This window comes from Eleginops maclovinus, chromosome 1, assembly GCF_036324505.1.
Source record: "Eleginops maclovinus isolate JMC-PN-2008 ecotype Puerto Natales chromosome 1, JC_Emac_rtc_rv5, whole genome shotgun sequence".
Classification (NCBI taxonomy): domain Eukaryota; kingdom Metazoa; phylum Chordata; class Actinopteri; order Perciformes; family Eleginopidae; genus Eleginops; species Eleginops maclovinus.
In genome coordinates this window covers 1,355,085-1,371,089 of record NC_086349.1, presented here as the reverse complement: position 1 = coordinate 1,371,089, position 16,005 = coordinate 1,355,085, and the positions used below count along the sequence as shown (strand labels likewise).

Here is a 16,005-nt window from a genome sequence, read left to right as displayed (position 1 = left end):
ATTAATTTCCCATTTCCCTTTGCATCATCAATTACTTTTATATAGAAATCAGCTTTGCCTTTCCTTATGATTCTTACTACTCTATTTTGGAAAGATGTATAGCTATACCAGTCACTTCTAAGACCCGACTTACGAGCAGTCTTTAGTGAGGAATCTCGGTCTTTCATTTGTTTCCAGAGAACCTCATTTAGCCAAGGTAGAGTATTTTTTTGTCTTGGTCTGTGTGTCATTCTTCTACTATAGGAGGATATTATATTATTAAGAAAAGGTGGGAGCTATTTTCTATGTCCTCAATGGACAAAAGATCAGTCCAGTTGATATCTTTTAGAGCAGATTTAAACATGTCCATATCCTGTTTTGGAATTCTCAGGTGATCCTGCTTCACAGTGATTGTATTTTCAAAACGTTTTTTGGTGAGTTTCCTTCCCAGTAGTGTAATATTATGGTCGGGTAAACCTATTAATAGATTATATGATTTTGTTATCCTTTCGGGTCTGTTTGTGAACATTAAGTCAATTTGTGTTTGAGTGGAGAGAGTGATGCGGGTGGGTCCAAGAACCAACTGTTATGTCTTTAAGTTTTTTCCGGTCTGAGTTTTTTTCCCAGTTTATATTAAAATCACCCATTAAAATGAGTTCTTCTCTGTCTTCACATTGTTTCAACATTTTATGTAGTTGATCATTAAAAGCACTGCTTGATGAAGGGGGACGATACAGGCAAATTAAGATAAATGACATTTCAGACATTTCAAGCTTTCAGTCCAATGCATTCCATCTCTAATGCAGGTGACCAGTTGATCAGATTACATTTGATTGTCTCTTTCACATAGATTAACACCCCTCCCCCTCACCCTTTGACTCCGTCCTTTCTGAAAACATTATATCCAGGGACATTGACAGCTGCTTCTGATGATGATTTATTTAACCATGTTTCTGAGACACTGAGAAAATCCAGGTGGGAGTTATTCAGCAGATGTCCCATTTGATCGCTCTTTGAGATAATGCTGCGGATGTTTATGTGTCGCCTAGTAATCCCCTTGGTTTAGAAAGTGGGTCCCACAGGTTTTTTGCATGGTTGAGAGTTTGGAACAAATTAAACTTGCGGTATTTTCTTGATAGCTGGATTGAGACCAATGAGTTTTAGTTTGTGCAGTGTCTGTTTAGCAGGCCGCATTACCGGTTCAGAGCTCCCAAGAAAAGGTGGCATGAGTGTTGGGAACTCACCGCTGGCGTGCGTCAAAGTCCCGGAGTGTCCGTAGCCTGCTGCTCCGTGTAAGGCTGTATCCGCACCGGAGGCTACACATGGATTTAGCGTATTCAGGGAGGACCGATGCGTGACGTCCATCGATGCCATCCATGAACACCCACCCGATCCTCGGCCTCCTTCCACGCTCAGACCCCGACCTCCGTTGTTGTCCGGGCGGCATTCCAGGGCCGGTGCCAAACGACAACCATGCGCATCCATGGAGAGGCACGCATCAGCAGCACCGGAGGTATGCGGCCCAGGGTTAGGCTGGATGTCTCCAGCTAAGAGGAGGATTGTTACCAGAAAAAAAATCTCCCGGTGGGGCTGTCTTGATTTTTCTTTCCCTCTGGTATCTGTATGTTTTGGCAGGGTAGCTTGGCCATTGTTTAGCAGAACTTCGTAGATAATATGTTGGCTCGATATGTTTGGTCTGATGCCGTGCTGAGGCTCTCCATGCTCAGTTGAATTTGTATAACAACAACGCACAGAGAGTAAGAGTAGTCCAAAGACAAAACTTACTACAAACAGGCTTTGAGTGATCTGAGCTCTTTGCCTTGGTAGTATCAGGCGGCGTGAGCCGGGTTTTTGCGATGACAAGAATTGTGCGTAATTGGCCAAATTGTTCGAGTGTGCGGCAGCAGCACCTGCTCGGCTGCGTGTCGCCATCTTGTTCTTCTTCTTTTTAGATTGGAGTGCAGCATTTGACACAATTGATCACAGTATTTTAATGAACCGTCTTGAGAAATGGGTGTGTCTCTCAGGGACAGTTCTTGGATGGTTTCGGTCATATCTGTCTGAAAGGTAATTCTTTGTAAGTTTGGGAGACTTTGTGTGAGAAATCTCTGACATTGAATATGGAGTTCCTCAAGGAAGCATTCTGGGCCCTATTCTATTTTCAGTATACATGCTCCCTCTTGGCAATATCATAAACTATTACAATGTGAAATACCACTGTTGAAGACATACAATTGTATGTGTCCATTTCACCCCAAAACTCCGGTAGGCCTACTGTAAATAACCTTTTTATCTGTCGTAATGTTGTAAGTAATTAGATGAATGATAACCTTTTAAAAATACATTTTACGGGTAGGCCCAAAAGCAAAACAGCAGAGAGTTGAGTCTGTGCATGTCCAAATATATAAAAACTCAAGTTACAAATCTGGGGTAATTTTAAACTGTGATCTTAATCTTTTAAGCCATTTTAAAAGGATCAGACCATCTTTAACTCAAAATGCTATTGAAATGGTTGTACATGCTTTTATTACTAGTCCCTTGGACTATTTCAACTCTCTATTCACTGGTCTCCCTAAAAAATCCTTAAAGGATTTGCAATTAGTTCAGAATGCTTGCAGCCAGGACTTTAACAAACACAAAAAAGAGACCATATTTGGCTTGGTGACTGGTGTCTTTAAGAATTGATTTTAAAGTGCTTTTAATGGCTTTACAAGGCTTTACATAACCTTGCCCTAACTGTCTCTCATTTTATCAACTTGCAAGGACACACAGATCCTCCAATGTTTTACTTCTAGAAGTACCTAGAGTAATTGTAATTTTACTAGTATCACTGTTCATGTTTGATTGCTCTGTTATATAACTCTTTCTGTTTGTTTATACCTTGTTTTTAATTATCTAGCACTTTGGGCTGCGTCAAGCATGACAGGTGCTATATAAATAAAGTTTATTATTATTATTATTATTATTATTTGTATGTTTGTTGATATGATGGATAAAGCGAACCGGGTATTGGACACCTTGAATGTCATAAGGAGATGTCTGTTTCTGTGTCCCCGCCAGCCTATCACCAACTCACTGCTCTCCATTGGTCCAATGCAGGAACAGTTGTATAAAGTACAGCAAAAACAATAGTTGGAAATCACAAAAAATTACAATAATAGTGAGGATTATTTTACTCACATAAATACTTTTCATTCCATCCATCCATCCATCCATCCACATCCATCCATCCATCCATCCATCCATCCATCCATCCATCCATCCATCCATCCACATCCATCCATCCATCCATCCATCCATCCATCCATCCATCCATCCATCCGACTCCCGCTTATCCGTCAGGGTCGCGGAGGTAACAGCTCCAGCAGAGAGCCCCAAACTTTCCTTTTCCTGGCCACATCAACCAGCTCTGACTGGGGGATTCCAAGACGCTCCCAGGCCAGCGAAGAGATATAATCCCTCCACCTGGTCCTAGGTCTACCCCTCGTTCTCTTCCCAGCTGGACGTGCCTGGAACACCTCCCTAGGGAGGCGCTCAGGTGGCATCCTCACTAGGTGCCCAAACCACCTCAACTGGCTCCTTTCAACGACTGCAGTACCGCTCCCGCTGCTCCAATTCTCCGGCCCATCTCACGCTGCATTGTTCCCTCACTCGAGAACAAGACCCCGAGATACTTGAACTCCTTCACTTGGGGTAAGGCCTCATTCCCTACCTGGAGTGGACAGTCCACCGGTTTCCTGCTGAGAACCATGGCCTCAGATTTGGAGGTGCTGATCCTCATCCCAGCCGCTTCACACTTGCATACTCCCAGGCCCCCTCCAGGATCCTTGCGAGAGTAAAAAGCTGGTCCGTCGTTACACAACCAGGATGAAATCCGCATTGTTCCTCTTCAATCTGAGGTTCGACAATCGGTCGGACCCTCCTTTCCAGCACCTTAGAGTAAGCTTTCCCGGGGAGGCTGAGTAAGGGGAACCACCACCCCGGTCTGCCACTCCTTCGGTACTGTTTCCAACTTTCAAGGTTTCAAGGTTTCAATGTTTCAAGGTTTTATTTGTCATATGCACAGCATATACAACGTACAGTATATGTTGGCAATGAAAATCTTATATCCCATGCTCTATATATATATGTATGTATATATATATGTGTGTGTACTATAAACATATGTGAGTAGACATTCACAGAGCTCAGGAGTTCAGCAGTCTTATAGCCTGTGGTATAAAACTGTCCCTGAGTCTGGTGGTCTTGGTCCGGATGCTGCGGTACCGTCTGCCAGACGGCAGCAGACAAAACAGATTGTTGCTGGGGTGATGGGGGTCCTTTAAAATCCTACCGGCCTTCTTCCTCCACCGCTGGGTGTAGAGGTCCTCCATGGATGGCAGCTCCGTCCTGGTGATGTGCTGAACAGCAACCTGAAGCTGCTGACTCTCTCCACAGGAGTCCCGTCGATGGTGATGGGTGTGTGTGCCTCTCTCTGCCTCTTCCTGCAGTCCACAATCAGCTCCTTTGTTTTGCTGATGTTGAGATGGAGGTTGTTGTCCTGGCACCAAGATGTCAGGGCTCTGACCTCCTCTCTGTACGCCGTCTCTTCGCCGTCTGTAATCAGGCCGCTGACGGTCGTGTCGTCAGCAAACTTGATGATGGTGTTGGAGCTGTGTGTGGCCACGCAGTCGTGTGTGAGCAGGGAGTAGAGTCCTTATCCCTGTGGTAGAGCATATTCTCTTCTTTTGGCTCTTATGAGCCTATCACCTCTATGGGGCACCTATAAAAAGGGCAGTGGTGTCTGTGTCGTGCTGGTTGGTGCACGTGTAACCGGTGTCGACTAACCCCGAGTCAGCATATCGCTGGAGTCGATCTCTGTTTATTCTGACAACAGATGAACAACAAACCAGTCGTTACTATATTGTATGCCCTCACACTTCGGCTCCTTTCCAGTGAAACACATTAACAAAAAGGAAAGAGGAAAACATGAGGGACACAATATAAAGGGGGGAAGTCCCCATAAAAATAATCGTATGGGTACAGAGACTGAATTTCAGTTGTTCCGCCCACTGATTTGAGGCCTTACAAGTCAGGTATTAACTTTTGGTAGATACAGAACACAGAAGTTGTGCGATTATAATAACATAAATTACAAATAAATATTACACGTAACGCCAAACACTACTGCATAGTATGCAGGTATGTTGCAGTAGTGTTGCTTGCATCATGAAAATGTGCCGTCATATTGATATAGTCATGGCATGGTTTGTATCTTCTAGTGCAGGGTCTTCCTGGGGCCGTCCGTCATTGCGGCTGTTAAGAGCGTGAAACTCTCCTCTTGGCGTCATCCATAAAGCAGCCTGATTGGTATGTGCGGCGTAAGGCAAGCTATTCAGTCATCATTGTTTTATATTCATTTTTATGTTTTTTGTATTTTAAAACCTAGGGCAAAGCTAACGCTTCCGGGAACCAGTGCTGTTTTGCTCTATTGGGAAAAGTGTTGTGGTCGGCTGGTTGGTTGGTTTTAATATAGGTTTACTAACATGTATTACATTATTTCTAATAGTCTATTCTCTTTGTTTCAGAGCATTTCTCTGTGTTGTAGTTTAAAACAAGTGGCAATGAAACTGTTGCATTGACTAAACAGATTTCGAGTTGGCGACACCGGGGCCATCTAGCAGGCCTACGATGACGTCAGCATTTTCATGTCCTTTGATTGGATTGTCAGATTGTGTGTAGTGGTAGCTACCGGTAGTGACCCGCTGGGAGATCGTATCTGTAGCGTTCTTAGCTACCTGCACAAGGTAAACTATTTTCCTGTAGGTTTTAAAGCTGTTTTTTCAACCCACAATGGCTGACAGCAGAGGAGAACTTTATTTTGTGAAGCTAGCAAGCCTGTCTCAGCCGTGGAAAGGGTTTGTCCACCACTTTCAATTAATTAACTACAGCAGTACCCTGGAGCAGCCTCCAAGGAGCACTGCTAACTGTGTTGCTGGGAATGCCTGATATTTGCAACTGATCCACTTGGTGTTTGGAGCCATAGAGGGTTTGTAGACTTGAGTTGTCTAACCAAGGTAGCGGGGAGTCACCAAAGCAATGCTGGACACTTACAAGTAACAGTGTTTTTGAATTGTTTTGGGGAAAGCCCTAGTGGATCTACACTTTAACAAACAAGTTTGCAGGGAAACGGAGCTCAACAATGGTTTTTACCTGAAATACGACTGGACAGACTAGACTTGTAGCATGAGTCTCCATGGCAATAAAGAAGGATTTATTAGAGATTACAGAATAATGGAACTCTTCTTGAGGAAGGAAAGAAGGATGGATTTTGTGTACAAATAATCAAACGTATTGGTAAGTATAGGCTATAATGACTTTTATTTAAATGTTTTTATATTGTCTTGTCATGTTATTAACTAAATATTGATGCTTCTGCTAGAGATGATGTATGGTGCAGCTGTGGCTGCAGTGAAGAGACTTGTCGAATTGTGTTATTTGGGTTTCTTGCTTTAGTGATGTCATTCATTCTCACTACATGAGATAACTGTCTGTGATGCAGCGCCCTGTTATACTGCGTTTCTGTATACTATTAATGGTTTCTATAGCTGTGTCATAATAATGGTATTAAGAGGTGGATTTATTCAGGTAGGACACTATTGAAGGCCTAGGTGAGAAATGCACGGCCAGCTACTGGTGCTACGCCATTGTTTACTTCTGGTTGCTGCTTCCTGTGCTGTGTTTGGCCAGCCTTGTGTCCGCTGACCTGCCATCCAGCACAACACACAACTGACAAAGGGGTTAACCTGGGTCAAATGTGGAACAACAAGATATACTCAAACTCTAGAGACACAGCAGACATTATACAGCTGTATTCACAGAATTCACAGTGCTCCTCAAGAGACAACTCATCAGTAAAGTGGATGTGTAAAGTTTCCCTTTAATACTCAAATGAGCTACAAACATTAAATAAGGAAGTTATTGGTGGCTGATGATAAAAGGGGTAACATGTTCATAAAAGTTTGCATTTTTTTAAATTGATGACATTCATTGAACAAGTTGTCCATGTACAGTACATTTAATTTTTGCGAACTGGAGAAGACCCTACTGTTAATATTATGTTATAGTTAAATAACAAAACTGAGAAATCAAGCATGCAGTGTATTGCAGATTTGACTAACAATGGCATAAATGCTGTATATGCAATAGAAACAGACCTTTCCCCAGTGTTGCAGCTCTCAGTCCTAATAGAGTCTCCCTGTTGACTGTGAACACTAACAGAGTGCTGCATTCAGGGCTCTCAGGTAACACTGCTCTCAATAGTATCACTGTCTGTCAGCTCTACACATGGATAATGTTCTCAGACAGCAGCCTCTCATGAAGGACCAGAACAGCACAGGTACGGCTTCAGTGTTTTTATTTTCATTAGATTCTGCATCATCTGAAGAATATAGAGCTATACGAGCTGCTGTTTCTACCTGTCGCCTGCATGACTTTCATTAAGCTCTTTAGACACATGATCACAGAATGATCATAAAGTAATGTTGGCATTTTTTTATTTGATCATTTAAGAATAGCATTTGAGTTTTATGTGCTGTGCATTAAATTATATCTAAATATGCCAGTATATGTTTTCATGTCAGCAATATGTGTGTACACCAGTGTGTGTTCTTCAGAGTTTGATACTTGTAACGAAACAGGCGTTTTGTCAGTAACTACATCTTGTAGTTGCTGTTCCTCTGACGCTGTAATATTTTGCGGTAAGATAGATATCAGTATATTCTCTGTCACTGTCTCATTGTTTACCTGCTCTGTGATGAGACCTCTGCCCACTGACACCATCAGTTATACATTATACATAACCTCTCTGTTCCAGCACTACTGGGTCTCAGTCTGCTTTACAGTCATTTCTCTCTTCTCATGATGCAGACTGTTGTCATCACTGTCTTCTCCCTCTCCACCTAGCAGCTACCCAGCATGCAGCAGGAGCAGCAGCTCCACCCCAGGTTCTACGGTGCTGCCCTCCATCCTGCCTGTTCATGCACTGAGGGTCGCCTCTGCTGCCTCTCACTCCTGTCTCCCACTACAGTCCACCTTCAGGCCAATCTTCTTCCTCCATCATCAGCCGCCGGCCACTATGTCCTTCAATGGTTCCTTCTCTAACAACAGTAATCACACACATACGGAGATCCAGCTGGCCTCCAGAAGCAGCATGCTCCATAGCCATAGAAGAGGTCAGTGCAACTTGTTCCGTGTCATTGAGCTTTGAGTTTATTAGAGACTTAATAAACAAATATAACAGTCATTACATATGTTAACAAATCTTAGGGGATACACACTAGACAAAACAAAACCACAACATACAGCAAGTGCAAACAATTAAATCAGCATATAGAAAGCAGGTGACAGGGTAGCCCTTCAATTGGATTACACAAAGTCACTGTGCGTTACTATTTGTGTCATTTTCCTTAGTGAAAAGAGATATGTTTGCTTTCTTCTTGCGTCTCAGGGAGTGACATCTATGCGACAAGGAGGACAACTCACGTGTAATACCACGCAACGACACAAACGTTACCAACAATGGAGGGAGGAGAGAGATGCGCGTTTTCTAGCTGGAAATACAGTCACTATTTTGAGTTTGTGTCAGCTAAAGATGATAATATTAAGGTTCGTTGTTCTCTCTGTGACGGAGAAAAAGTTCTATCTAGCTTCAAAAACACTACGTCAAATCTGAAGAAACATTTGGAGTCGCAGCACGGCACAGTCAGACTTACAGAGCAGGTCCCACCAGGTGGAGCGAAGCAGAGAGCTGCGACTAAAGCAGGAGGGCCCCCGCTAAACACGGTTGTCGGTACCTGCACAAACACAACCACATGCAGATAGGATAAGTGGCAGAGCAGAGAGGCTTCCTCTTAGCCGATGCCAGGGAGCAGTTGGGGGTTCAGTGACTTGCTCAAAGGCACCTCGGCAAGTAGATGTTTTCTCTTTAACCTGATGAAGTCGTACTAAAAAATATATTATTTTATTGAATCTTTACAGAATACATACTGTAGTTTTATATGGCTTGCTATATTATGCTTGCCTGGGTTGCATGTGCTTTTATTAAGTGTAATTGTTCGTTTTTGCTTATCTGAAACTTTTCCTGTCTGAATAGACATATTATTTATATAACTAACAGAAGGAAGGACAACTTCTGTCCCATTATTAGGAAACATTGCCGGTAAATGATCCACACCAGTGCCTGAGTAGGAATTTACTCTCTAGGCATTCACTAATCAACATCCTCAGAACCGTTGAAAAAGATACGCCGTAAAGATAAGAGTAGTATTTTAACAATTGTAGAAGTCCCTTTTTTGTGGGATGGGCTATTTTATACTTACATCATTGTTGTCATTGCATGCTTTAGATTCTAAACTTGTACTTTTGCTAAATTAATTTTAATTATTAAGAATCACATTTATTATACCTTGACAAGTCTCTTTGTTTTTCGCTGTGGCACAGCTGAGTCATCTGTTAAGGGATTCAGTGCTGTATTGATTCCATTTCTTTCTCAGATAATGGAGTCAAAGCTGAAGCCTCTTCAGGTCAGTCTAACCTCATGAAGGCTTCCAGAACTCACAACGAGCTCCACAAGGAACTTCTACTGGCCCACAAGAGGTAGGCACCATACAGGAGCCACAATGGTTAAATCCTTTTGCTAAACAGGAGTATTAGGAAATAAGCAATTACTAGCAAAGTACCTATACTCTGATTTATGTAAGAATGTTTATGTCCATCATGAAAATCCCTCTCCCCAGTCTGTCTTTTTAGGCCAGTGTCATCAACATTACATGAGAGCCTCTGTTTCTCTTGCAAACGTGCAATCAAACACCTTTTCTCCATGCTGCTGCTGTCCTGTAGGCCCTGGGAGCACGAATCAGTGTAAGGTGATATGATACAGAAGGACGGACCTGGCTCCACTATCCGCTAGCTCTTCAGGCACATATGTAGCAGTGAAAGCAACAACACACAAAGATCCAATATCTTTGAGTTACTGCTGTTCAACAGCATTCCACTAGTGTTCTTCTGTTTCTTTAATCTTCTTCTTTTACCTACACCGTGCGCCAAATGCTACTCCTTACACATACTTTCAGCTAGAGACTTCATTCCAACTTTAAAACGGTCACAATACATTCAGCTATTCAGATTTTTGATATCTGTTACCCTTTTTGAGATATTTAACTTAGTTTGGAGCTTGATAAAGAGGCCTTCCTCAGATTTTAACATTAGCGTGAAGCAGTGTAGTAGTACTCGAGTCCGGGACTCGGACTTGAGAGCTAAATTTAGAGACTCGTGACTTGACTTGGACTTGAGCACTAATGCCTTGAACTCGGACTTGGACTTGTGCATTCAGACTCACGATGACTCGAAGGACTCGACTTTGTCATTAAAACCCTGAGGTCGACGAACGCGCCGGCGCGTTTTCGCAACATTAGTTTACTACTACTTTCATATCTAATTCCTTCAGCCTACTTTCAGCTACAGAAACCATTCAATTTAATTCATTTAAATTATTCAGCTATTTCAGCACATCAAGGCTATACATTTGGTTGTTTATACAGCTACAGTCACCATTCAACTATTAAAATATTCACCTTTTCCTGCATTTTCAGCAAAGTTCAGCGATAAATTTCCGCAAATCTCACACACATTGATTTTTATTTTTGTACCAAATGTGTGTGAAATGTACATTTCACCACAGCACCATTTTAGAAAAAAGATTCAACGTTTTTTTTGTTATATATTTGGTTAGGTTGTATAATGAATGGGGACAACAAATGTAGGAAAATCAAATACTTCCCTCCCAAACAGAAGTGGATATCATAAACTCATGCATGCCTTCAATAGAATACAAATGTGACAAAACAAGACCCTGTCTCTTTTTAGATTTAGAGATTATGCCATCAGAAACCACATCATCTGCGAAAAGCGGCAATGCAATCCTTAGCACACCGAACTGCAGCCCCCCTTCCCCACGACTACGCCTTGAGATCCTGACCATGAATATGGCAGCCCTGGCGGAGGCCACCTCCTTTCTATCACCTTAGAGTACACTTTACCGGGGAGGCTTGGGGATGTGATGCCTCTGTAATTTGCACACACCCTCTCCACATGTATGCAAGAAAAAGCTCCACCGGAGGTGTGAGTTAAAGGCCTCCCAGACCGAGGCCTCCTGCAGACCCTCCCAGTTCACCCGCACTACACATTTGGGCTTACCAGGTTGGTTTGTAGGCATCCCCCGCCACCTTACCCAACTCACCATCAGATGGTTATTAATTGACAGCTCTGCCCTTCTATTCACCCAAGTGTTCAATACAATGTCCTCAGGTCCGATGACATGATAACAAAATCAACCTTTTACCTAGGCTCCTGAGGTTCCATGTCCATATCCTTCGTTTTGAAATCTGTGTTTATTACGGCCAATCCATGACTAGCACAGTAGTCCAATATTAAGCCACAGCTGGGGTTTGGATTAAGGAGGTGGTTCCTCCCAATCAAGCCCCTCTAAGTGTCCTCAGACTTCAACTCAACTGTGAGTTGAATTCTGAGGACACTCACAGCAGGACTAAGGACTCCCCTATAGAACAGGACTCTGTTCAGGCACTCCAAGAAAGCTGACTCTAAACTGCTGTTTGGTGCACAGACAACAGTCAGAGCTTTTGCCCCCATACCCTGCAGGCATAGCGGGCTGACCCTATCGGCAAACTCTAACAAAGCGGCACTCAGCTGGGAACTTGGAAGTATCTCCACACCCACTCTGTGCCTGAAACCTTGGCCACCTCGAAACGTAAGAAGGTCCAACCCCTATACCTAGGAGTAAGGTTCGAGAGCTGAGGCTGTACGTAGAGGTGAGCCCCACCAGATCTAGCTGTTATGCACCTCACAAGCTCCGTTTCCCCCCAGAGAGGTGATGTTCCACGTCCCCAAGGCCAGCCTCTACAGCTTGGGTCTGGTCTTTCGAGACCCTCTACCTTCACTGCCACCCTCTGGACCCCATTGGTTCTTCCCGTGGGTGGTGGAGCCGGAGAAGTGGAATTAGTGTCCACATAGCTTTTTTGGGCCGTTCCCAACCAGACTCTGTGGCAAACTTGCCCACCAGCCCCTTGCTGAGGGGTCGGATTAATCCGGCCCCTCCCCTGAGACCATTTTGACATGGGAGATCCTACCAGGGACACAAGGTACCAGACAACACAACCCTCAGGTTCAGCGGTACACACAAACCTCTCAATCACAATAAAGTGATGCTTACCGGACAGGAGATCCTGTCACTTTGTCCCTTAATTATCCACCTTATCTAATGCTTGTTCTGTCTCTTCCTATATGGGTTTAGGGGTCTGGCGCTGAGCAGCAGGTCGGAACTTCAGCAAGTGCTGGAGAGGAGGAAGAGAGTGCAGACAGACTCAGAAGAGGATGGACAGAGCAAGACTCCCCTGGAAGATGTGCTACTTAGACGTCAACAGAAACAACTTGAGGTATCATCCTAATTATAAGGACTCCAGCAACAAAGAAATACTTAACACTCTCAGGCCCACAAGGCTTTATTAGATCCAAAAAGCAATCCCAAACTGTCTAACTCTGAAATGGCTGAGCATACCCTCCCAATCTAGCTTGCTTTTCCCTTAAAAGCAAGCCCGGTTTCATTGATGAGAACTATTCACTTCCTTAAATAAACTGTAGTGAAGAGTTATAAAAGATGTGTATACTCTGCCTTTTTGCCTTGTGTATTGCTTCGTCTATCTGTATCTATATTAACATTTTTATCCACCATCTTTGTTAATGATGTTTCTGTATCAAACACTGCTACTGGCTCCAGGGGGTTTGGTACACACACATCGGTTTCCTAGGCTATACACAGTAAACAGATGTAGCAAGAGTGAGCGAAAGAAGAGAAGATGATTGGGTGACTGCTTTTTCTTTTGGGCCAGAGTGCCAATGATTCTGCTTTTGTCTTTTCAGAAGGAGAAAGAACAAGAGGACAAAGAAAGAGATGAAGCACAGTTGATGGAGTTTGTTAGAGTCCGACAGAACCTAAGAAAGATTCACTCAGCTGTCCAGAACAAGGCTGCAAATTGCTGAAGTTGTAAAAAGAACTCAAGATTAAAAAAAGGTGAATGCAGAGACCATGGTATTAATGTTTTATAGATAGATGAATACACTATCAGTATTCTTTTATAGCTGTGTACAGAAATGTAATCTGCTGCTTAGTGTAAGTCCAATATTTCTACATGTTGTTGATTGATATGGTAGCCTTTATTTACTGATAGTATGTTGCAGAAAACCACAATGATCTCCTTTGAATTAAGATGTTAAATCTGTTGTTAAATTTGTTACCATCATTGTTTTTAATGCATGTCAAAGGTTTTTTCATGATGTCAGATAGATAATATAATTTTTTAATCAGATGCAAGAGCCGCCGGAATCTGTTGCTCTGTGCTGCACTATACCCATGCACTGCTATAGCTTGATCAGGGACTGTATGATGGAGACACAACAGTCTCTAATCTCCACTTGCTGTGAAAGCCCCACATCTTCCAGACATCAGCCGGCAGGCTGGGTAGTGTAGCCAGGACCCTCGGTTGGGCCCCGATGTTACTTAGACGTTCCTTACTTAGCTTCCTCATATTAACCTTCATTGACTTTGTTGTTTCTAGTGAACATCTAGGATTGGCGATAACCCAAATTATTTTAGGACCTCTTTGGCTGCATCCCAGTTGGGCACACCCAACATGATACTGGGAAGAGATTTTAATACAAATTTTGCAGTCCCCTTTTACGGGCCCTCTTTTTTACTCTGTTAACATTAAAACGGCCTTCTGCCAGCATAGTGATTTTCTAGAAAGATGTAGATTTAAATCTTCAACAGTGACAGAGTTATGCTTTTGCAAGAATGCATTTCATCCTTTTGGGCAAAAAAAATATTTCCATCTTCAAAATCTCTAACCTATGAAAGTATCGGGATCTTCTCCTCGTTATCGAATGCTTGGGTCACGTTGATACACCGCCCAATTAGTAACCTAATCTATAACTTTTATCAGAAAAGGAAACATTTTCACTACTGATTGAATATTTTCCCTTTTAAAATAATTGGTTACCAGACAATTGTTTTTATTTCTTTTTTTTATTTACCTTTTTAATTTGAAAGTATATCTTAGGGGTCATATCATTTTGTTGTCATTCATCACCTTCATTTCTGATTGGTCGTCTAACATTTTCTCATATCACAGTGTTATTAAGGTTGATTTTCCAATCTATTTTCGTTTGGTATTCCCTGATCTTTAATTACTAAAAACTAGGATCAAATGCTCACGCATCATTCATGTTTATTAAATCTTCATCAGACTTTAATCTGTTTTACATGCTCCTTGATTCCTGTTTGCTAATTGTACACTAATCATGTTTCTATTTAATGATCCTCTATGTTTTCTAACCTCCTATTTCTTAATTCTGTTTAGTCATTTTATCATTTTGTATTCAATTAGTAATCACAGAGGTAGGTCAGTCCACACTTAGCTTTCATTTCCGTCCTTCATGTCTTGATTTCAGTTGGTTGTGGGACCCGTAATTTCTGTATGTCATTAGATTAAATTCCGTTTGGTCATCAGACCTTTGTGTTCTTACAATTTTATTGAAGTTGATTTCAACTGAGTTCATTTCTTTGGGTGTTATGAACTGTATCATAAGATGAGCTCTATCTCAGTTTGGTCCTTGCTGACCTTTTATTATTTATTAGCAATAGTAATTAAAATTAACTATGGGTCTTTTGATTTCATGCTTATGTCATGCTTGAGAGCAGAGCAGGTTTGACATAGTATATCTTGGCGCAGAATACTTTTAATATAAACAAATCTGGCAGAACAGCGCATAGTAAGGCAAACCAAAAGTAACAAATCACTTCAACAATCAAAAGCAAAACAGCAAATTCCAAGGGACAATGAACACAACACTTACAGAAATGACATTAAAAGATCTGACAACCTACAGACAATCAGAACTGAAATGCATGCAAGGCTAATCACAAGGACTGGATCTCTTTGAGTTATCTGGTTATCTAGCAGTCAACACGGGTTTTTCCTATCTAGTTATGAGCACGATCACATAAATGTCAGCCTTTTTTTTATTAATATTACTTCCCAATAGACATGGTTAGACTGCACTAAAGCCCAATGGGTTTTTTATTCCTTTCAATTTATGGCAGTGCTTCATGAAATTAGTTCTTTACAAAAACTGTGTATGACAATTTTAGAGGCAGATTCTCTTTCTTATCGTCATCAGCTCGCTACAGCACCATGGGGGTGAAAAGTGTGCCCACACCACTGTCGTGCACCAGTGAGACTCAGTCATGGCACCGACCAAGGATACGTATATGTATAGTCGACTCAATAATGTTTGAAATTCTAGCATTTAGCTGCCAATTTATACAGCCATAGGTATGGACTCTCATCGTCTCGGAAGGGAGGTCTTCTTCCTCGCTTTTGCTGGATACCTGTCTTTTTAGGTAAAGGGAGGTTTTTCCCCTTTTCAGGTTGTCTACTCTGCTCTGCAGCTGCTTGGTAACAGATTCATAACTGGTACCTACACCTAGATCTTCAATAACATCTCGGAATGACACAGGATAAGTTCTTCTTGGCAATTCATTTCACTAAGATGTTTCTTTCCTGGTACAGGGCAGATGGTTAGGGCCCCTACCATCAGGCGAATCACTTCACGTCTTTCTCGTCCTGTTGGCTGCTCTTTGTTTTCAAGCTTTCTAGTAATCTCTGATGGAATTTTACTCCAGGGGATCCCAAAATGAATATGCCAGTTGTTGTTCACTGTAACCCGGACCCGGATCTGTAGCCGAAGCTGGAGCCGATAAGATCTGGTTTTTCGTGTTTCCACCGCAGCGGCGCTGGATTTAAGCGCTGAAAAAACGGATCTTTCTGGCCCCTGGCTGCCCGGCAAGATCCAAGATCAAATACAAACCAATACGTCAAGCTTACTTCGAAGGGGGGAGATTAACCTGAGAAA

At 42.3% G+C, this 16,005-nt stretch overlaps 1 protein-coding gene across 1 annotated transcript; it reads left to right on the top strand.

The window, feature by feature from the left end:
• Positions 1 to 1,346: 1,346 nt before the first annotated feature.
• On the top strand, positions 1,347 to 13,074 carry LOC134871901 (uncharacterized). The gene is made up of 5 exons (XM_063894903.1): positions 1,347 to 1,492; positions 7,924 to 8,192; positions 9,513 to 9,615; positions 12,329 to 12,470; positions 12,955 to 13,074. The coding sequence occupies exons 1-5, from the start codon at positions 1,347 to 1,349 to the stop codon at positions 13,072 to 13,074; spliced, it is 780 nt and encodes a 259-aa protein (XP_063750973.1).
• Positions 13,075 to 16,005: the final 2,931 nt, after the last annotated feature.

Coding starts and splice junctions, on each gene's coding strand:
- LOC134871901 (XM_063894903.1), top strand. CDS start 1,347: ATGCCATCCATGAACACCCACCCGATCCTCGGCCTCCTTCCACGCTCA. Junction 8,193..9,512: donor GCTCCATAGCCATAGAAGAG/GTCAGTGCAACT, acceptor TTTCTTTCTCAG/ATAATGGAGTCAAAGCTGAA. Junction 9,616..12,328: donor CTTCTACTGGCCCACAAGAG/GTAGGCACCATA, acceptor ATATGGGTTTAG/GGGTCTGGCGCTGAGCAGCA.